The 22,126-nt window shown below is 53.0% G+C and overlaps 7 protein-coding genes across 7 annotated transcripts; 3 read left to right on the top strand and 4 right to left on the bottom strand.

Annotated features, from left to right (window-relative positions):
* Positions 1–268: 268 nt before the first annotated feature.
* Positions 269–1,033, bottom strand: GMORB2_3289 (uncharacterized protein; the record flags this gene model as incomplete). Its single annotated transcript, XM_035465265.1, has 3 exons — positions 269–431; positions 550–854; positions 1,016–1,033. The coding sequence occupies 3 exons, from the start codon at positions 1,031–1,033 to the stop codon at positions 269–271; spliced, it is 486 nt and encodes a 161-aa protein (XP_035318814.1).
* Positions 1,034–1,689: 656 nt separating this feature from the next.
* On the top strand, positions 1,690–3,063 carry GMORB2_3288 (Conserved hypothetical, protein; the record flags this gene model as incomplete). Its single annotated transcript, XM_035465264.1, has 1 exon — positions 1,690–3,063. The coding sequence occupies one exon, from the start codon at positions 1,690–1,692 to the stop codon at positions 3,061–3,063; it is 1,374 nt and encodes a 457-aa protein (XP_035318813.1).
* Positions 3,064–4,447: 1,384 nt separating this feature from the next.
* GMORB2_3287 ([histone H3]-lysine4 N-trimethyltransferase SETD1) lies at positions 4,448–8,437 on the top strand (the record flags this gene model as incomplete). The annotated part of the gene is made up of 3 exons (XM_035465263.1): positions 4,448–5,107; positions 5,228–8,267; positions 8,334–8,437. The coding sequence occupies 3 exons, from the start codon at positions 4,448–4,450 to the stop codon at positions 8,435–8,437; spliced, it is 3,804 nt and encodes a 1,267-aa protein (XP_035318812.1).
* Positions 8,438–9,466: 1,029 nt separating this feature from the next.
* On the bottom strand, positions 9,467–10,197 carry GMORB2_3286 (Conserved hypothetical, protein; the record flags this gene model as incomplete). Its single annotated transcript, XM_035465262.1, has 2 exons — positions 9,467–10,024; positions 10,177–10,197. 2 exons carry the CDS (start codon positions 10,195–10,197, stop codon positions 9,467–9,469), a joined length of 579 nt encoding a protein of 192 aa, XP_035318811.1.
* Positions 10,198–16,562: 6,365 nt separating this feature from the next.
* On the bottom strand, positions 16,563–19,031 carry GMORB2_3285 (L-lactate dehydrogenase (cytochrome); the record flags this gene model as incomplete). Its single annotated transcript, XM_035465261.1, has 5 exons — positions 16,563–16,717; positions 16,856–17,904; positions 18,068–18,087; positions 18,378–18,657; positions 18,799–19,031. 5 exons carry the CDS (start codon positions 19,029–19,031, stop codon positions 16,563–16,565), a joined length of 1,737 nt encoding a protein of 578 aa, XP_035318810.1.
* Positions 19,032–19,190: 159 nt separating this feature from the next.
* Positions 19,191–20,232, top strand: GMORB2_3284 (uncharacterized protein; the record flags this gene model as incomplete). The annotated part of the gene is made up of 2 exons (XM_035465260.1): positions 19,191–19,254; positions 19,622–20,232. The coding sequence occupies 2 exons, from the start codon at positions 19,191–19,193 to the stop codon at positions 20,230–20,232; spliced, it is 675 nt and encodes a 224-aa protein (XP_035318809.1).
* A 394-nt stretch (positions 20,233–20,626) lies between these two features.
* Positions 20,627–21,547, bottom strand: GMORB2_3283 (14-3-3 protein; the record flags this gene model as incomplete). Its single annotated transcript, XM_035465259.1, has 1 exon — positions 20,627–21,547. The coding sequence occupies one exon, from the start codon at positions 21,545–21,547 to the stop codon at positions 20,627–20,629; it is 921 nt and encodes a 306-aa protein (XP_035318808.1).
* Between the last annotated feature and the right edge of the window lie 579 nt (positions 21,548–22,126).

Here is a 22,126-nt window from a genome sequence, read left to right as displayed (position 1 = left end):
TGACTTCAAATTGTGCGACATCGATTTACATTGAATATACTTTCAAAGGTCCCCCGTTCCTCCCAAATCCAGCCAACAGCAATACTAAAAAACCTCTAATTTCAATATGGCGACAAAGAAGGGTAGAGCAGTATGCTAGAGGACTTGTTACTTCTTCCACTACAACTGCAGAGCTGCGCTACACCACCGTCGTCGCAGAGATTTGCTCGCCATGCTCTGCAAGACAGGAATTCCAACAACGAAGAAATAACGACACATCCGCGAACGCTTAGATGGTACCAATCTCGGCTTGGAGGTCGTCGAGCTCCTTTTGGAGTGACGAATGCTTCTTGGCCATCTCCTCGTACTTCTGCTCCCACTGGTCGCGTTCTTGCTCGAGGGCCTGGACCTTGCGCTCAAAGTGTCCAGCCTTGACATCGGTTTGACGGAGCCTGTGTTTTTTGGGCGTGGTAGATTAGTATGAGCAGTCGAAAGGGAAAGATCAAGGGAAATAGGCCAGAGGAAAAGAGCCGGCCGTGTATGATATATTGTGTGCAAGAGGGCACATACTTCTCGTTGGTCTCGCGGAGAGTCTTGTCGGCCTCCTCGGCCTCCTCCTCGAGCAGCTGCAAGCGACGCTGAAGGGTCTCGTTCTGGGTACCGTGCTGCTGGCCATCCTCGGCAGCTTTCTTGAAGTCCCTAATGGAAGTCTCCAACTTGTCGACGTCACCCTCGAGGACGCTGTTCTTGTGCTGCAGCGATGTGATCTCCTGCTCCTTGGCGAGGTTCTCCTGCTCCAGAGTCTTGACCCTGGCCTGGAGCTCCTCAACCTTGGCGGCCGCCTCGTCGGCCTCCAGACGGAGCGAGTTCATTTTCTAATAAGCACCATATTGTCAGTTTCCTCCGCATATCCGGATGAGGGCTAAAGGTTTGGTGAGGTGCGACAGAGGGCTGGGTGAGGAGGAGCTAGTCGTCACCCCCTCCGCCACCACAAAGACGCGGTGTGTGTTTGCCTCGTGGGCGCAGGCAAACGTACCTCCTTGATGCGGTCCATTTTAGCTAGACTGTTCAAACGTCAAAGATAGAGAGTTGGTATTGTAATGGAAGAATCAAAGAAGCTGCAGGATCTGCTTGTTTCCGAGAGTTGCAGGCAATTTATTACTGGGACAAATAGAGGACGAGGTGGTTAAAGGGAAAAGGGATGCGGGTGGGGGGAGGTTGCCCCTCCACAGGCTCCACGTTACCTCCAGGAAGGCGCCAGGAAGATGCTGGAGCCAGTGGAGCATTTGACCAGCGCTGACCGGCGTTGGCCAGCTCGCAGGTTGCTGCCTGTACCCTGGAAGCAAGACTCAAGCCACAGATACAGGACGATTGACGTACAGCTTGGGCAGGTAGCTATGGTTCAGCCACACCTTCATCGCTCGTTGCCCTGTCAACTAGATTGCCACTCAAGCCACAAGTTGACAAACCTAGTCGTCCCCTTAATTACCCAATATTACTTTCACCACTTGCACTAAGACCACCACCGGAAGCCTCAGGATTTGACAATACACGTCAATAATTAATTAGACAGGCAATCAAAGCAATTACAACCCACGCCAATATTGCACAGAGAATAAATCTCAACAACAAGAAGAACAACAATATCCATCACACCGAACAGCCACCGGCTCGAATTTCACATCGACAGCAATACATACAAACGACACCATGCTGGCCGCGCACCGCGATCAGGAAAACCTGGTGCATAGCCACCAGGCCGGTCCTGGAAAGCAGCAGATGCCCAAGACGCCTGGTGCTCGCTACCCCAAGACGCCGCTTAGACCGGGCCATAATGACGAGAATGCTCCCACTGCCTTTGCTGGTAAAACCGGGCTGGGCGGAACCAAGGCTGGTAACACCATGACCAAGGGAAATGGCAACCAGGGTCTTTCGACGCCCATGGGTAAGCGTGCTCTGCTGCCAGATGGAGAAGGATTCCATTGTTCTAACTTGAGCCACCACATAGGTCAACGAAGCAGAGCTCCTCTAGGAGCCAAGACGACCAACGCTAAGGCCCGTGCTGCTCCGGACACTGGTGTCAAGGGCATAGTCAAGGAGATTGAAAAGACGGCGCTGAAGCAGCCCACTGCCCAGAAGCCTAAGCCCAAGTCTGCACTGCAGATTGAGGTCAAGAACGACCCAGAGCCAACTCCTCAGGATGGCGAGGAACCCGAGTATGCGCCACCCAGGCCGGCTGAGCTGCCTTACGAGTCGGACCTGCTGCCCAAGGGGGGGCTGTCCATGGAGGGACTGAAGAGGGAGAACCTGTTCCTCGGCTACTATGAGCACTTTATCAACCCCATCGACGAAAATGGCGTGTCTCGCCGAGATAGGCAGTTAAAGGACGAAATGCGGTCCGTCATGGACAGGGCCGTGAGGAAGAACCAGAAGGACCTAGATGAGGTGGACTGGAACACATCGGACTCGACACAGTCGACTACCCGGATGATCAAGCAGAAGCCAGACGCACCCGAGGTGGCTGAGGCCAAAATGGCGAGGAAGGTCAGGGTGAACCCCGTTGATAAGCAACAACCCTCAACCATCCGTGCCAGGAAGGCTGCGTCGACCCTGGCTGTGCACACTGATGGACCCAGGAAGACGGCGCCCCGGAAGACACCAACACCCACTGTCGCCCCTGCCAGGCGACCTCTGAGCAGCCTAATGACCGGACGGAAGCCCGCTAAGAGCAACCTCCAGGAGATGAAAACACGGGACAGCAACAACACCGCCGCCGAGGCCGCGTCAAGAACCACCCTCGGCTACAACAAGGGCAAGTCGGCGTCGGGCATGGTCCACCCGCGCGCCCCCAGCCAGGCGTCGTCTGTGTCAGGTCGCAGCACTACCAAGACGCCGGTCCGCCGAGACGACGAGTCGGACCTTACCATTACGCCGGCTCGCATCCGCCCGGCCGAGCAGCACCGTCCTCGGTTTACGTCCATCTTTGAGCCGGAGAGCGACGATGAGGATCTGGCCCCGTTGGCCGGTCCCGCCATGCTTGGTGATGACGATGATGAAGAGTTTGAGCTCAAGCTCGATCTTTAAAAAGCCTGGGTCAGGAAAAATTAAGACGCACGAGTACCTTTACCCGTACGGGAGTGCTCTTGATGACACAAGCATTTGGCATGATACAAGGCACCCCTTCATCGTCTGCCTGGCTGATTTATGTTTTTTTTTGTTTCGTTATAATGCCGGGCGTTTTTTTTGGCGAGTTCCATGCGACATATACGTGTTGGCTGGGAAACAGTTTTATGTCATTTTTCTTCATGCTGAGATATCTTTTTGTTTTTTTTTCTAGTTCTCTTTCCTTCGTCTTCGCTAATACTACTCGCTGCGGGTTCTAAGTCCACCATATTTAGAATGGACTTGAATGAACACGGTTATACAGCATGTTACGAATTGAGGGTTACTTTACCTCCGGTAATTTATGCATATTCTTACTACGCACTTATATAGGAGTGACGCATTGAAGGTGCGGAGTAATATATATATATATGACCGTGCACTCGAGAGCCAAGAGTTATGTGGTATTACGTCGTACTCAGCACTACGAGTAGCATGAGTACAGGTCCCTCGTGATGTGGGATGACGCGGATAATCATACACCCGCCTTCCGGCTCTTCGGTGCGGCTGCGCCACATAAATTGGCACAAGAGTAGAATGTACGGGGACTCGTATGGAGTACAGATTACGGAGTACGGAGTAATGAATGATAATAGCAACTTGTGCACAGGGCTATAAGTGGCTAGTAATTGGTGGCTGGCAACACAACCGAAACTCGCCGTAGCCAATTTCTCATTTCCCCATTGACTCCTCCCCCCCGTTTATCCCTTTAAAGTACCTTGACACCAAACAAACGCGCCAAAGATACATAATACACTCTGCCCCGAACCTTGGCGGCGCGCTCAGAAAGTTACGAGTGACTCTCAGGCTTGGGCTCAAGCCCGGGCAGGCGCATCTGACTTCACCTTCCTCCTCGCCGCCCTTTTGGCAATTCACCACCTCTCACCAACCCAAATCTGGCCTCATTTCATGCTCCGACCCTACGCCTTGTCGCTGTCGTTTTGCGCGTTGCTCTTTGGTGACATTCCATCATCCTACGCATTCATTCCATCTCCTTTCACCTAATACTGCTCTGCCATCCTTCTCTCTCTCTCCCTCCTTCACCCCACCCCCCTTCGGTCGCGTGGGACTTTTTTTTTTTCTGCCCTTCGTTCTCAGGCGCGCGCGTGTGTCCGTGTGTTCCCACGACACACACTAAACACCCAACCTTTACCTCCAACCCCCGATCGCCGCCTCATCTCAAGAAACGAAGAATAAGATCATTCCTTTTCGCGCGCGTTATTTGTGAATCGAGACGCGTCCTCACCATCTATCATGGTTGGTACATCGCAACAAAGATAGCAGGAGTTGTCCCCCATCGACCACGATGACTCGTACCCCCTCTGCCCCCGGCTTCGCGCAGTTCTTTCCCACTGCCCCCAAGGTGAAGGCTGAGGCTGAGGGTCGGGGCGATGAGCATCAGTTGGGACCTGGGCCCGACGGCCTCACAGATGACCGCTCATCGCAGCATCCGCATACCAACGGTGGTATATCTCGCCCCGACGAGGCCGATCCCCATCTAAGCGATATACCGGGCACTGGCGACTCGGGAAGCTCATACGCATCGACAGTCCTCAACAGCGCTCGCTCAGGCAGCTCGCACGGTAGCAACGTCCCTTCCGTGTTTAGCAGCGACCGCTCGGGCACCACCGCTCCCGTTACCACATCCGCGTATCGCCATCCCACCACGAGCGATACCCCTCTCACCTCGAAAGACTCACCGCTCACCCCAGGGACTACGAACCCCGACATGGCTTCCTCGTCGTCATTGGCGCCTACCAGTTGCGTTGCCAACCCGGCTTCGTCTAGCCACAATGGCCTCACATCTCACAGCTCATCGCCACCTACCTCCGAACCTATCATTCCTGCGCGAGATCCCATGCCGTCAGTCAAGGGTATCAAGTGTACTTTTGACCCGCTCCTCGAACGACTTCGCAATAAGGTTGTGAGCAGATCTGGCAGACCTACATATAAGGAGTTTGGATTGGTACGTACTTATAATATCTGTATCCCACTTCTCTCCCCTGAGTGGGGAGGACGGTCTGGGAGGGGGGGCGTCAAGTGTTCTCGTGTGTGTGAACCCAGTGGCTAATTCAATGCTTGATAGGAAAATGACGCCCCCCCTACAGATCCTCGGCTGTCCAAGCCCGGAGGCCGCCTAGGATATATCAATACCGACTTTTATCTTCCAAAAGCACGACTACGCCCCGCACCAGAGAACATCAGGCCCTATCCCTACGACCCCAAGACATCTGTCGGTCCTGGTCCACCGACCCAGATAGTTGTTACCCGCTACAACCCTCTTGTATCTTTTAACAAGGTGACGGCTGTGTTCGCTACCTTTGGAGAGATTGCTGAGAGCAGCAATAAGATGCACCCTGACACTGGTAGCTATCTTGGCTTTGGGACGATCCGCTATCGCGACTCAAAGCGACCTGACCGACCCCCGGTCTCTGCATTTGACGCCGCACGGAGAGCCGTAAGAGCTCGCGGCATCAAGGTCGACACAGACATAGTCAAGGTTGAGTATGATCCTGAGGGTCGCAAGAGTCGTCGCATGCTTGAGGAGCACCTGCGGAGGGATAGGGAGAAGCAGGCCAAGATGAACCAAGCCCAGGCCAAGGCTGCCGCAGCCGCAGCCGCAGCAGCGGCCTCAGATATGAAGGCCCCCCCGACAGGACCTAAGTCAACGACACCGGCTGGTTTCGTTAGGGCTCCCCCGACAGCCCCCAAAGGTCTCGCGCCTCACAAGCCGCCTGTGGCCTCCGCCCTTCCTACTGCATCCGCCGCCAGCAGCGCCCCAGCTCTGACTCGGGCCTCCCAACCGCCCGCCAATGCAGTGACCCTCGCTTCGCAGCTCTCAAACGATCCCTACATCTTCATCCCCTCTGAGGCAGTACCTATACTCACTAGCATTGTGCCCCACATGAAACGACGTCTCAAAAACTACTCGTTCGAGGACATTCGGCTAGATCCCAGCGGGTACTATATATCTTTTCGAAAAAGCTTCAACGGTCGCTCAGAGGCTGAGCGATGCTTCCGTGCTGTCAACCATACCGAGTTCTTCAACTACGACATGGCCATGCAGCTCTGCCTGCCCCGGTCCGGGGGCCTTTCTTCGGCCGAACCCCGTGTTTCTAGTCGCAGCCCGCAGAGGAGTGAGCGAACAACTGCTCGACCCAGAGATGAGGAGAAGGAGCGCCGTCGTCGCGAGGATGAAGCGGACCTCGAGGAAGAGAAGAAACAGCGGGCCAAGAACTTCGACCCCGTCATGGAAGCTGTCGAAGCTGTCCGTCGCGAGATGACGGAGCACTTGATCCGACACATTCAGACGCAGGTGGCAGCACCGTCACTAGAAGAGTTCCTTGCACCGGCTAACCACGCCGCTCAGCGTAGGAAGCTGAACCTTGACAGGGGTGAAGATACGGAAGATGACTTTACATTGGACGATGGCAATGACAGCTCTCGTATCGGCACACCCGCGCCCCGTACCGACCCTATTGAGCGCCGGACGGGACGGGCCAAGGTTGAACCGAAGAAGGTGAACGCGCTGCCCAGGATCCGCAAGGCCAAGGTCAGCGGTCAGGCCCAAAGGAGCACGTTTGTTGATCCCTTTGCCCGCAAGAGACCCATCGAGCGGCCCAACGCTTTCCGTTCATTGCACCACCGTCTCAAGAGCATGGACAGCGATGTTGAGTCCGAGGAAGACAGCGACGTGAGAGCCCTTGCTGCCCGCGACAGCGAGGACCGGTCGTCGCGACCGCAGAGCCGCATGAGCAGCGACGAGGAGGCCTTCAAGGAAGACGAGCTCGGCTCATGGGGTCCCGGCGAGGACGATTCTATGACGGATGTCAGCCTAGTGCCTGTCCCGCTGGCTAAGAAGCGCAAGCTGAAGGCATCTGTCGAGGCTGCCTTTAAAAGGCAGAAGAAGTCTAACGAGGAGTTGTTTGGCATCAAGATTGGGCACACTGAAGGCGAACTGCGAGATCGTGAGATGACGGAGGATAGTAGCCTCTCTCGTTCACAGACGCCGATGCCTACCATCACAGCGCCAAAGGGTGGCAAGAAGAAAACGACGGCCAAGGCTAAGAAGAAGTCGAAGAAGCAGATCTTTGAGGAACGCGAGGCTCTCAAACAGCAAGAGGCGGCGACAAATGCCGATGGCGGAGAGAAGGAAGAGCCGACACCGGCGCCGGCCACCGAGGAAAGGCCACTTCTATCAAGGGAGCCTGAAGAAGTTGAGCCTGAAGGATTTGACGAGAAGAGGTTTGCCAATCAGCCATTGGTGCCGGTACTCAAGCTTTCCGACAATTTTACACCCGACATTGCGACTCTGGACAAGCTCGTGCTGGGTCTCAAGGATACACCAGATCTGGCAAGACTGGGTAAAAAATTTAACATTGGACAGATCGGATCACCAGAGCTCTGGCTGTGGAAGCGCAACCGCGTGCGGCAGCTCAACTCTATGGACGGAGACGTGACGCGCCCCGTGTCAATTGAGGGCTACTACGTGCCCAACCCGACGGGATGCGCACGAACCGAGGGGACCAAGAAGATCCTCAACTCGGAGAAGTCCAAGTACTTGCCTCACCACATCAAGCTGCAAAAGGCGCGCGAGGAGCGCGAGGCCAGCGGCAGCAGCGGCGTCACTAGCAAGGAGTCGGAAGCGGCCAAGCTAGCGGCAGAGAAGGCGACCAAGGGCAATAGCCGAGCGAATCGTGCGACGAACCGACGGTACGTGGCGGACCTCAACGACCAGAAAAAGACGCTCGGCCAGGACTCGGACGTGTTCAAGTTCAACCAGCTCAAGAAGCGCAAGAAGCCGGTCAAGTTTGCCCGGTCGGCCATCCATAACTGGGGCCTTTACGCCATGGAAAATATTGCCAAGGACGACATGATTATCGAGTACGTGGGTGAGGTGGTGCGGCAGCAGGTTGCCGAGATCCGCGAGAAACGCTATCTCAAGAGCGGCATAGGCAGCAGCTACCTCTTCCGCATAGACGACAGCACGGTCGTGGACGCGACTAAGAAGGGAGGCATAGCACGCTTCATCAACCACAGCTGTATGCCCAACTGCACGGCCAAGATTATAAAGGTCGAGGGGAGCAAGCGCATTGTCATTTATGCCCTACGTGACATTGCCATGAGTATGTTTCTCTCTGCCCTCTGCACTATACGGAAGAACGGAAGAAGATCGCTGACGGAGTGAACAGACGAAGAACTCACCTACGATTACAAATTCGAGCGAGAAATCGACAGCGTCGACCGCATCCCTTGTCTCTGCGGAACCCCAGCATGCAAAGGATTCCTCAACTAGACAGTCAACAGTCTCTCGAAGACATCGGCATTAACCACTTTACCCTCCTCCTCTCAATACCCCAATGGATTGCATTCACAGCAACAACCACTTGGTTCATATACATCTATTTCTTTTTTTTACTTCTCTCCTCATCTGAAGAATCTCTTAATGAACACTACCATGTACGTTTCTTGTATCCATAGACAAATGTAATGTTGGGAAAAGAGGGGGTATGAGAGGGCAGGGAAATTTTCCAAAGGCGGGAATCAAAAGCCATATTCACCATGTTTCTTCTTCTACCTTCTTTGCTACCTTTTCTTGTGCGTGTGTTTTTATTTTTTTCATCTTTCAAATAAAAAGACAGAATCCTTACCAACACGGATTATGCGGAGTGGAGGGGGGGGTGTAAAAAAGAAGCTTGGAAAGTTTTGGGGCGTTCAGGAAGGTGACGGAAGGATTTGACGTTTTTTTTCTCACTCTTTGAAAAAAAAGTATTGGAATCATTGTCTTGCACAGTATCTCATGTTGTGATCCCTTTTATCTTAGCATCAAATTAAACATGGAATATACCCTATAGAACCAGACACATACAGTCATATGGAGAATAGGGAAAAAGGAGACGAAATAAACAAGTGGCTAGATACGTATACTCTGCCTGCCCAGATGAGGAGACCTATCCTAGACTCCACCCATGCTTGTCTTGAAGATGATATAAAACACAAGATGAATGAATGAAAGAAGAGAAGAAAGGAAGGAAGGAAGGAAGGAAGCAAGGAAAGAGAAGAAAAGATGGAAAGATAAAATGAAAGAAAGGATATTAGAGGAATCGTTCAAATCAGGTGTCGTGTTTGTACGCTTTCATCCCAGAACCCCTCCCCCCTCTCCCGTCTCTTTCTTCCCTCGTCATTTGTGATGACATACCCTATATAACTTTTCAAACCCGCTGTATGAAGAAGAAAGAAACCAAAAAAGGGAAGTGGAGAAGAAAAGTGAAAAAAAGAAGAAGAAAAAGAAGGAAAAGAAGAAGAAAGGAGTACAGTACTCCCCCTACTTCATACCATCATCCGGATTCAACGACCTCGGACCGAGCATCCAGTCCTGCATAGCAAGCCAGTCACTCCAACCCGTCTCGGCACCCTCGATCTCGGCCAGGCTGACATTCTGCAGGGGCCGCAGAAACGGAATAGTCTGCTCGTCATCCATGTCGTAGTGGCTCTTGACCGCCAGCCATGAGTCCGATTTGGCGGCGAAGAGGTAGTTGCGGCGCTCCGAGTCGTGAATGGGACCCACGCCCTCGGTCCATTCGTCGCCAAAGAAGCCGTGCAGCACTGCGGGGGAGTCGAACGCTGTGGCGACGAGGCGGCGGATGTAGGGGATGACGAGGGTGACTGAGGGGTCCGAGGATGACGGTGCTGTCGTCGTCGACGGCGCTGCTGCTACTGTCGCTCGAGGGGTGGTCTTTTGGTAGGGGAGCCTGATGTTGATAAAGGCTGCCACTGCTTGGACCGACTCGGTGTGCTGACCATGGTCGAGGAAGAAGCGTAGACATGATTGGAATCTGGGGTACCATTCGAATATGTCAAACTGGATTTCTTGGAAAGGCTGCTGGGTTGTCAGTCAGTCGAAAAGTCGGTTGCCCAAGCGACGATGGTGCTTCGGCCCCAGTGAAGAGAACAATTTCTGCAGTGCCATCTATCCCCTGGACCTGGACAGAGGCAGGAAAGGACAGAGACAAAGGATGGTCGGTAGGAACATACATGGGTAAATGGTAGCGACATGTCGACAGGTCGGTGGGCCCAAACGCCCAATGTTGGCAGTAATCGTAGCAGCTTTGTGAAGAGCGGAGAGTGGCGCCTTTCGAAAGAAACCAACAGGTGCGAGATCCTTTCCCCCCCCTCTCTCTATCTCTCAATATCTCTCTAGTCTCTCAATATTACAGACCTCTAGCCCTGTGGACTAATAGTCCATAGCCTAGCATAGGACACACAAGGAAAACACCTTCTGACCAAGCTGTGGGTGTGCCTTGGTGGGGCGGGTTGGCCGACACAAAAAGGATGGGCAGACCGCCAGGGTCAAGAGGACAATATTGGGGAGAGTGGGCTAGTAACTCGTACTCGTGGCACTGACAGCTCGGGGGTGGGCGGCACGGACAGATCTTATGGCTTGGTCAAAGGGGCCCAGGACCAGTTGGAATTGGTCAGGAGGAGAGAAGAGAGGGGGAGGGAACCGTACGGGCCAGTGCTGATCTTTTCTTGCCGGGAGTGTATCTTCCCTCCTTCTGTCTGTACTCGTATCAAGGGCTGTGTGTGTTTATCGTGTGGGTGCGTGGAATCTGGTAACGAGCATGGATACTCTTACCACGGAAAGAATCTGATGTCAGGTAAATACAACGTGGGACGAGATCAGCAACAGGCCAGTAGTAGGGAGGAGACGTAAGGAAGAGAATGAATTCGACTGCGGCTGCATTTCTTTGGGTAGCCGTTTTCATGACACTACTGCAAGCATAGCGAGAGTGGAAGCAGCCGAACAAGTCTTGGTGGATGTCACACCCTTCTTCTTGTCGACCCCCTCCCTCCCCTATCTTCCCCTCTGGAGGGAGAAGAAGAGACCATTGTCAGCTTGCCCAGAGATTCTCAGCGGAGCTTTGTGGAATCTTCTAGTTTCTAGTAGGTAGCAAGTAGCAATACAGAACACAACTCTAACGTTGGCCAGCCCACAACGCTGTTGAGCCCTTGGGCAAAAAAAGGCGGGGAGAGAAATTGGAGGGGTTCGACGAGCTAAGGTTCGATCTCGGAGTGGGACTCTTGCGATTGGCGCCATGGGTGGGAAGGGGGGGGGGGGGGGKCGAAGAGCCAGGAACGCATGAGTCCACAGACAGAGAAAGAAACAGGGTTAATAGGCTGGAACTCACTCTGATTAAACGTCCAATTGCCTCCTTCCTTGAAGGGGCGTGAGCCCGTTCCGTCGCAGAAGCCCAGGGAGATGTTATGTTGTCCGGATCTATCTTCAGGCAGCAGCCGAGCAAAGGGCGGCAGGCAAGGTTGAAAGTGAAGTCTCCCGGGAACTTTGGTAAACACACTTGGGGGCGAAGCGACGAGACGAGGGTGAGGCGACGAGTAGGAGTGTTTACTGGGTCTGTATCTGGGATGGAACGGGCTGCTTGTGCTAGAAGTATCAGTAGATGGGTGTGCCACGTATTTTCTTTTGTTGTGGCGTTGTACCGACGGCGTCTTTGTTGTTGAACGCCAAGCAAAGAAGAAGTAGAAGAAGTAGTTGCAATGCTACCATTTTGAGTATGCGTACGGACGTAGTACTCAGTACTACTCGTCCTCTGTTACCCATGCCTTCTTAGCTCATCTCATCTCATCTTGCAGACGCGCGACGGTAGTACCATTGGCGCCACATCTGGACATACGCACACGCACGCATGCACGCACGCACACACACACCCCCGCCCTGGCCGGGGGGGGTGTCCTGGGTCCAACTTAACCTGCATGGGGAGGGCCCGTAGGTACATGGAAGTTCGAGGCTTAGTCTCGCGTGACGCGCAGCAGCTCCCCAGGACTACTACGGGTACATTGATGATCGTACTCGTGCTCGTACCGGTGAGACGTTATGGTTTTCCGAATTGGGTTGCCAGCCCAGAGTGGTGGGAAACCCTAGAAAACCTGGGTGGGCTCCGAAACTTCGGGGTTAACGAGTGGGAAAGGAGGGGGTAACCAAAGAAGGTAATTATGGTACGGAGGCACAGAGTCGTTTTCGTCATGTTGAGTTCTACACACTAGGCTGCGGATTGTGTCATTGGCTCATTGCACAAAGTCCATGAGTCCTTGGTTGGAATTGGGATGTCTATGGCTACAGGTCACGGCAAGTCTGAAGATGCATGTACTCGCGGTCGAGCTTCTCGTGGTTGGCAGACGGATGCCGAAGGCAATGCAGAGAAAGATCGACAGAAACCAGGAGCTGTTCGCCAAAGTGTGGGTCAGTGAGATTTGCCGGCGTTGAGATGCGGCGCGGAGCCGCGTGCCCATCGCCTAATTATCGTGGCTGGCGACGTATAATTTTTATGCTACATGCTGGAAAGGGTCGACTTGTGGGACAGAGAGAACAATCCAGGTAGCTTCTGGGCAAGTGTGGAACAACGCTTCGTGGTATGGAGTGCTGGAGGACTATCCGTAGAGAGGGAAAGAAGGAAAACGTCGAGTACAATAGAGCACGGTCCATGCCATCGACTTGGCGTGCATGTGTACGTCGTAGTTACAGGCCGGTCCGTGCTAGTATCAACGTTAGTCAAGCCAAGTTCTGAAGTGATCAACAACATCGACCTTGTCCGACTGACTTTCTGTCTTCTCTGGCTTGCCTCGGCATCAGTCTTGAAATTTCGGATTCTTGGCAGCAAACAATGCCGATGCTTTTCGAGCTGAATATGACTGCCATGTGCGACGGCGTCTGAGTAGCTGAACCATGGCCAGATCCATTGACAGAGTGTGTCTCCAATCATCTAATTCAAGTGACGTTGAGTTCCGAGACTCCGAAGGGATTCACGACATGCCCGCGACAAGGGACGTTTTAAGGAAGGGACGAGGAAGTATCCGTATTTTGGTGTGGGTTTGTGCGTGAGTTGATGGAGTATATTGCCAGCAGCAGTAATAGTAGAAACACACGCGTGTGTACACGTACTCTCTCGTATGGTGTGTATACTCGTACTCGCGTGGTGTGTGGGCGTGTGTGTGTGCGCGCCAAAACTGGGGAATGGATGGAGGCTAGGGCATTCTGGTGGTGGAACCGGCATTTGGGAAGGAGCAATGGCTCATGGGTCTTGACTTCCACGACTTACGGTGAGCCTACGAGTACTACAGGTAACGAGGAATGCTCTATTAGAAGAGGCAAGTACGAAGCATCGCATTTGTCGCTTTGCCCTCTCGCCACCTGCGCCCAACTGCCGCTTTGACGGAAGAATACGGCGTATAATACAGCGCGTTATAATAGTGGACATCTACGGGGCACAGTCTGACTACAGGGCACATGCCAAGTATCATTATACTATAGTTAGCGTACTCCATACAATGGAGTCTACTCCGTAGTGTGATAGTATTACTACAAGTACGAGTTTCAAGTAGGTGATGTCTATATTGATACTTCCCTAACGTAAGGATACTCCACGTACATGGGCAATACTCCGTGAGGTCCGTACAATAGACTGCATCATGCATCGCCTCTCATCGCCTCGCACTTTCTTCTAGCTCCCACCAGGATAATTTTATTTCTGTTCACGGGGCATTAATTCGCCGTACGACGGGAAGTACTCACCTGCTTTGTTCCTTCCCTGCAGCTTCTGCATCTGCATCTGCACGTCCGTCTCTATACGGCGTAACACTTTGTTCTTCTCTTTTTATTTTTATTTACATGCATGCTGCCAATGCGTCTTCGCAGCTTCTACCCAGCCTGGGAACGATTGTACTTGTTGGTCGTTACACATTTCTTCAACAAGATCATCTGATGTCCGTTCATAGCATCCACACTGCACGACACTATAATATTGATACGATGTGCTTGCAGTTGCAGGCGACAATGACAGGGATCCAGGCTCTAAATCCAAACCTGTACATGCCGTACTCAACAGCACGCAGCACTGCGCGCAACACTCGATTCTTGGATTCCTAGCCTGCCCGGATCAGAAACCTGCTTGCCTTTTAGCAATACGTCAAACGGTCTACTCTTCCCACTTTTTTTTTTTTAAAAAAAAAAAAACCTAAAAAAAAAACTCTCCTGCCATTTACTCACTCACTCGTGGCGGTCTGTTTTGTCACAAACCCCAACAGGATTTCTTTCCATCGCTCATCATTGAGTGCGCGGTGCGCGGTCTAATTGCCCTTCTACGCCCGCCTATTTACCAACAGCATATCGGATCGTACTCGCATCCAGAGACCAGATACGGACAAAGGGTGTGCTATACAAACGACCGATATGAGGCGCCCGCCACCGCACGCCATCTGTCACCGGCCGTCTTATTGTTGTTGTTGCTACTAATTTCCGAACCTCGCATTTCTCGCCGCCCAGCCTGGCCATTCGCTGCCGATGTTCTGGCCTCCCTGACTGTCTGCATGGCCATTGCAGCTTGTATCATTCCTCAGCGCAACACTAAGCTGTCTGTGGAAAGAAGCAAAGTTCTGCAGTTGACCAGCCGGACCTCGTGATGTGTAATGAGGTAACTAACGGCCAACCAACCAAGCAGTGGCAATACTGTCATGGTGGTGGTGGTGGCAGCGGATCAACAAGACCATGTTGATGAATCATGGGGCCGCCGCCGCCGTCGTCCCTACTCCAAGGATGCCTCGGGATTCGAGAGGGAAGAGAATAAGCACTTGTTGGACAGGTACGGCAGACGCGAGATTCAACCTAGCCGCATCGTACATGTATATGTATGAGGCTGCAGATGCTTCTTAACCTTGATGACTGGCCATTGTCAATAACGAACTGGAACTCGCAAGTCTATGACTACTAGTACACATGTACGGAGTAGCATTACGATGTACAGAGTACGGAGAACGGGTATCGGCTTGGGGTGGATCGGCCGCTAACATCAGGTCTTTCGCAGAGTAATACCACAGTTTCGGCACCATCTCTCCCTCCTTGACGAACCAGATGGCGAATCGGCCGTTTCTCTTCCTTTTTTTCAGCTCGACAAGGGGTCTCGAGTCCCGACACCCCTTCCCCACCACCCCTGTCCAACCTCGTGGCCAGTACGGAGTACGTGCGCACTACGGGAGTAGTGGTGGGTGGTGTCAAGAAAAAAAAAACGGTCTACCGGCAAGTGAGGCAAAAATTTCGGCCAAGTGCGAAAGGGACAACGTGAAACTGCCCAGCGATCGATTATTGGCACAATTTGGTGGAGTTTCCCGAGCTCGATGAGAGGATTGCTCTCCCAGGTCTAGCTCGGACCCCCTCTCTACTCGATCGGCCCCATGGGTGTTAGCACGATATGTACGGTACAGTAATACACTTTGCTTTTGGCGCGTGGTCGAGGGCGGGAATACCGGAATTATGATTTGGTGGCTGATAGGACGTCAATGCACGATTGCACATGTGCTTTGTTGCTGCCAATTTGGCGCAGGGCAAGGCGAGGCGAGACTAGAAAGACTGGTGGGCGAAGCAACCAGCGACAAGACGCTAGTACGTGCTGTCACTGCGAGCCAGACGACAGCGAACCGTTTTCTGTAGTGGCGACAGGATACTGCCTCTATGCCTCGTATGAGGGAGGGCTCCATGCTCACGGAGTAGTCGTAATGACCATTGAAGAGACGGAGATGAACAAGTCTGGTGGTTAAATACGATCTACCCGGGATGAGCACCTAATGAAGTAGAAATGTATCCAAGAATGGTTGACAAGACTTGACAGGACGAACCGGCCCAGACCGGACACCTCGCATGGCACATTTCTGAAAAGAGAGATGCTGATCTGGACGCTGATTGGCAATTGTACTCGTACTCGTACCGAGTTGTCCAAATGTCAAAGAAGCTGCCTACAAGTACCACTCGTGGACTTATCACTCGAAATGATACGTCGCATGTGGTACGGTTGGAGGCTATGGAGGAAGGAAGATGGTTGATCTCCCGTGAGCGGCAGTTCCCTTACCATGTGGGATAAAGTGATATGTAATTATGACAAGGATCATGACTCGCCTTTCGCTCTCTCTCACACACACATACACATATTTGACGACTCTGGCTCACATACTACGCCCTGTTAAAGCCTGTATGAACAGATTCCTTGCTACTACCAACAAAACCATTTGCGCATAGTCCCATTTCCTGCAGATGTATCATGTATCATGTTCCTCCCTCTGGAGCGAGCAAATGGCCGAGTTGGAAATAGTAATATTGATTTCGATATCAGGGAGTGTTCCGTTGCAGAAGTTATCACGACTAGGTAGCAGTATTATGTCACTCCACCCCCCCCCCCCCCCTAAACTAACGAAAAGTGAGCAGCCTGACGTGTGTGTTGTCGTCGTGTTCCAAGGGGAAAAAAGGAGGGTACATCATGACTACTTTGTATTGACAGTCTAGAAGACACTAGGAGGTGTGCTCCTTTTGCCTATTACTATCACTCTGTAAGCGACATTGCAGAAAGTGAGTGGCACTGTCACAGATGAGCTTTCGACACATCCTGTAACAGTCTCCTGTCCAGATGGGGGACCCTCTGCTCTGCTTCTAGAGTGTTGAGATATCCCGGGTGAAGTTGCTGGATAGATGTGGCGCCGCACATCTTCATTGTAGTTTCCAGTTCGTCTCGGAGGACTACACGGCGCACATGTAAGAGAAAAATCATACAAATGATCACACAAGAAAAGGGGGAAGAAGAAAACGAGGGGAAAAAAAGGCGGGAAAGGGGATAGATAGAAGAAAGAAGAAAAAAACAGAAGAAAAAAAACCCACTCTCGATATACTTGGCCACGCCCTCCCTCCCGTAGTTGAGAGCATACAGCGAGCCCCTCCCTATGCCGACGGCCTTGGCACCAAGACACAAAGCCTTGAAGATGTCTGTGCCGCGCGTGACGCCCCCGTCCACCAAGACATCCATGGCATCAAACACATGGGGACAGTTGACCCTCATCTCGAGGAGGGCCATGATACTCGAGGCTGCGGTATCGAGGCTGCGGCCGCCGTGGTTAGACACGACGATAGCATCGACGCCGGCCTGCGCGGCCATGACGGCATCTTCACACGTCTGCACGCCCTTGAGCACGATGCGCAGACCGGGCGCACAGCTCCTCAGCCAGGCGAGGTCGGCCCACGACACGGATGCGTCGATCCACGCTCCCATCGTGCGGCCCAGCGCACCGCCCTTGGCGTCGTTGCCTGCCGTCGCACCTGACATGCCCGAGCTCAGGCCGTTGCCCGCCCGGATGCGCTCGTCAGCCTCGCGCTTCCCCGGGACGGGAGCGTCGACGGTGAGGAATATGGCCGATGCGCCCGCGTCGCGTGCCCGCCGCAGCAGACGACGCGACCTCTCCCTGTCCCTGTCGACGTAGAGCTGGAAGAAGAGCGGCATAGACCCGACAGCGCTGCGTACGTCTTCGATAGGGAACGATGCGCTCGTCGACACGCACTGCGCCACGCCGCTGTCCCCGCACGCGCGAGCGATGTCTTTCTCCCCTTCCTCGTGGACCAGCCCGGCCATTGCCACCGGGCTGCAGAAGATGGGCACGCGCACCACGTGGCCTAGCATCGTCGTCGAGAGGTCCACGGTCGATACGTCGCGGAGGGCCCGCGGCCGGAGTCCGATGCTGGCATAGTCTCTGCGGTTACGCGCCTTGGTATGCAGGTCTGTGGCGGCCGATGATATGAAGGCCCACGTCTTGGGGGCTAGCGTGTGAGATGCTGCTTGCTCGAAGTCGTGGGTCGATATCAGTGTGCTGAGGGGGGGTTTGGTGCCCGAGGCCATTGTCGGTGTTGCTGAGCAGGGTGATTTGGGTTTGGAGACGCTGAGATAGGTAGTTGGTTTCCCCACTTGTAAGATTTCTTTTGCTTATAAGATTGATTGAGAGGGAGTTGAGTTGAGGGTTGAGAGGAAGACGGCAATGGGAGTTTTGGCGACGCATCGGTGTTAATTTCGCCGAGGTGCGGGGGAGGTTGGCATAAACTTACAACTTCCAAGACGACAGCATCTATGTTTCTATATACAAGCTGAATTACTACATCATATGAAAGACTTTTCACAGTAGACCCCCCTTTTTACTCTGCTGAAAAAGAAGATGTTGTAACCTGGCAAATAAATGCCTTTACAATGGCACGCCGGCCGTGAGCAACCAGTCATTCCCTGAGACAAAAACCCCTGGCATCATCCCCCCAACGCCTTGCCAATAAGCATCCTGGCCTTGTCGCTCAGGTCCATCCCGAGGGCAAGCTGCCTGCCTGGCTCGCTCATCTTACCCCACGTCTTCTGCAGTATACTCACCATCTTGGCCTCGTCTACGGCAGCCTTGCTCTCAAAGTCATCGAACTGATCGTCCAGGAAGACGAGGCAGGCTACATCCTCGAGGACCTGCACCTCCTCGTCTGACTCGAGCTTCTCCTTGCGTATGAGGGCGGCCACGCGGTCTCGGTCCTCCTGCGTTATGTCGTCGATGCCGCACAACAGCTCAGCCACCTGCTTTGCCGCCTGGGTTTTCAACTTGGCTCGCCATGTCAAGTATCCCGGCCGCGTCATGGGGAAGCTGCTCCTTGGGATCCCCCATCTGATTTTCAAGAGAAAAGTAAGTAAAAATAAATTGCAGCTCTTTTTATCAGCTTTGTGGTTACTGATGGAGGGAAAGGGTGGAGACCATGATACGGAGTAGATGGGATGAGGTAAGGTGGGGTGACGAGAATGACTTTACCTGCGGAAATGTTGAGCTCGACATGCTACTTGCAACACGGGAGATGCGTCGGGCTTCCTCTTTTCCAGCCAGCGCGTCATCTCTCGCGCGTAGTGTAGTTCGTAGGGGACCGTCTTGGGGCCGTCTGGCCCATCGGTCATGTTGGGATCGGTGGCGTGGACATTGTCAATGAGGGTGATGGCCTTTTGGTACCGAGGTGCCAGGGGAGGGAGCGTTGAGGTGTCTGGTGCCATTCTTCCCGTCTATACACTCACGATCTTTGAATTCCTTGTATGAACGATTGCTGTCCGGTATGGTATCTTTTATTGCAGTTTTCTAATCTTACCCACCACCAAGTGCCCACCAAGTCACTTGGTCATCAAGAATCAACCACGTCTGAAAGGGTCATTGACATGGTTGGTACAGTGTCAGTTTCCGTCGTCGCATACTGTCAGATGACTCCGACGTCCGCTATCCGTTGATTTCATACTGAAATATTCTCATATTTTCTCTTATACTATACAGACGTTATTCATCTTGTGCTTGCCAGTTTGTTGTGATTTCCTCCATCGTTTGCCTGATCTGCAGTGGATTCGAGTACCCTGGATTACGGTGAGCGACAGGTAAAAGACTAGACTTTCAATACACATAGACCCCCTCGTCAATTTTAACCTTCTTTCTCTCCTCTGTTTCCAAGTACATGAACAGGTAGATATCATGCCGCGATCCCGCAAACGGCAAGACGAACATGTCAGATCATGCAAAAAGCTCGTTTCCTGCAAAACGAAGAAGCCCAAGACAAGATATCTGAAATACCCTACTGAGCCCAGCTCATCATCGACAGAATGCTCAACGTCATCCGATTCCGACTCAACATCTTTTGCCTCCGATTCCGATCCGTCCTCAGACAACAATGCCGCTCCTGAAGATTGGACCATTTCAGAAGATCACCAACTCCGCGGCATGAAACAGGACGAGCGCAGGCCATCGTGGGAGGCCATCGCCAAGACACTAGGTCGACCAACCAAGCAAACCAAGCAGCGATGGAAGACCATCAAGCATCGGAAGCACCACGACGCTGATGCTGATCCCGCCTCGGACACAGAGTCGAACGTGGTTCCAAACGTCCATGGCCTAGGATACATTCCCGACGTAGAGACTCGTCGACAGACGCACTATCTCCATCGTCATATCTACGCAGGTCTATACCCGGCCAGGTCTACGTTCCAGCAGCAACAGACTGATAGTGAAAGCGGGAGGGACAATACGAATAACAATGATGAATGCGGGGACAAGGACAAGGACAGGGACGAGGAGGATGAGATTCTCGTCGTTCTTGAACGCAAGCACGATAGCACAAAATGGCTCGAGATCCAGGCCGGACTGTACAATGCCACGGGGAGAATGGTACCGCTGGATGTGATTCGCTCCAGATGTCGGCGTGAAGTAGAGTAGGAGAGGTGGGAAGGTCATCTATCATGGGAAAGCGAACTAGTAGTACCAGTAAGCATTAATCACGGGAAAAGGGAAGCAGAGGTAAGCGACCACGGGAAACCAAACTACCGAGGGAAACTAGGTAACGTATCATGGGGAGAATGAAGACCACAGAAAGAAGCACGGATCATAAAAGATGCAATGATATTAGAAGTAAAAATAAATCCAACGTCGACATTGTCAACTCCCCCACCCCATCTACCAAGCACGCTTGCAAAATAACCTAGACAAAAATAATGATAAAAATTCGCCGTCTTTGTTCCAATAATCGAAAAAGAGTAATTGTACAATATGCAAACGCCGAAATGAAGAAAGACATATAAGTGGCTGAAGCGGAAAAGGATCAAGATGACTGCTATATTGCGTTGTCCATCCCTGGCGGCGGCGCAGTTGTGCGTGTGTAGTAGCTGTGAGGAGAAGGCTGGACCTGGACTTTGCTCTGAGAATTGCCCTTTGGCCCCCCCAGGCCGCGTTTCATCATTTTCCCCAATACCGTGACAAGCTCGCACGTGTCACGGAACATGTCGTCCGACATGCCCTCCTCGGCATCGTATGCTTCTGCTATGCTGGTCTTGGCCAATCTGCGGCTTGCTTCGACGTCGTGGACGCATTCGTACAGGAAGGCGGCATACTCCGTCTTTACAGACAGACGCAGGGAATGCGACCCCCATAGGAGTTGGTCTGCCAGTTCTACTGCCTCCCGAAAGTGCTGGTGTGCCATTGGGAGATAGTCCTGCCAGGGCAAGAGGGCGGATGGCGACAGTGTCGACACGTCGATCTCGAACCCTGGAGGGGGACCGACGGGCCCACCTTCCATCGGATGCGTCGGCTGGATCGATGATGATCTCGAGGGGACGTCCCTATCATCCGAGCTCTTCGGCGGCGTCGACGATGCCATAATCTCGGGTGTGAGGTTGGCCATGTTGGACACGGACGGGTTGTTGTAGAATAGGACAAAGATGTGGTGGAAGCTAGCGCGCAGCTTGTAGGCGAGAACCTTGAGCTCAACATAGTTTCCCACCATGGGCACGACGTACTGATGAAGCATGACCAGGCCTTCCCTGGATAGCCACAAGATGTGGAGGATCCGTCTCAAGGCAGATGACGATAGCTCGTTGTTGGGCCGTCGTTCCTTTCTAGCCGCTACAAGCTGCTCGGCCAGGCTCAGAGAGAGGCCGAGGATCTTGAAGAGCATGTTGGAAAGCAGCCCATTTTCCTTTTCGACGGCCTTGGCCAGCCTGCCGAGAAACTTCTGGTCCACCTCGGAAGACGCCATACGGCCCTGATTGTCGTCTTGACCTGGCCTAGTAGACTGTAATTCGCTCTGATAGATGGTTTCCGCAGGATTCAGGATTGCAGACAGCTGGCAATGTGTGATTGGTCGTCTTTCGGATGATGCAGGTATTGGTGGAATCGGGTATGGGAATCACCAGGCGAATATGAGGGGGCGTAATTATCGTTTCCGCGACATGTGTTCCCTCGATATATATATATATATGTGTGTGTGTGTGTGTGTGCGCCCGCGCCTGGTCAAGCCAAAGGAATAATCGGCTATGGCATGGACAAGCGGAAGATCCCTGGACCTGAAGAATATCTGCTGATCTGTCAACAGCGGCCAGAAGGAGAGGACCGACGCTGAACCGACGAAACGGGCCCAATTGAAGGCGAGCAAGAATCAGGAAAATAGCGAGACATGCAGGGACAGATCGCGAATCCTTTTTTTGAGGGGGGAGAAGAAACGCACCAACTGTACTCGCCGGCAACGCAGACTATGCGGGCTATTCCTCTCCGAACAATGGCTAGGAAACGTGAGGAGAGCGCTTTGGCTCGAAAGGTCGAAACCCAACAAAGATAC

The sequence above is a fragment of the Geosmithia morbida genome, assembly GCF_012550715.1.
Source record: "Geosmithia morbida isolate 1262 chromosome Unknown scaffold_17, whole genome shotgun sequence".
NCBI lineage: Eukaryota > Fungi > Ascomycota > Sordariomycetes > Hypocreales > Bionectriaceae > Geosmithia > Geosmithia morbida.
Note: the sequence above shows the minus strand (reverse complement) of the source record. Positions and strands in the feature narration are given on the sequence as shown.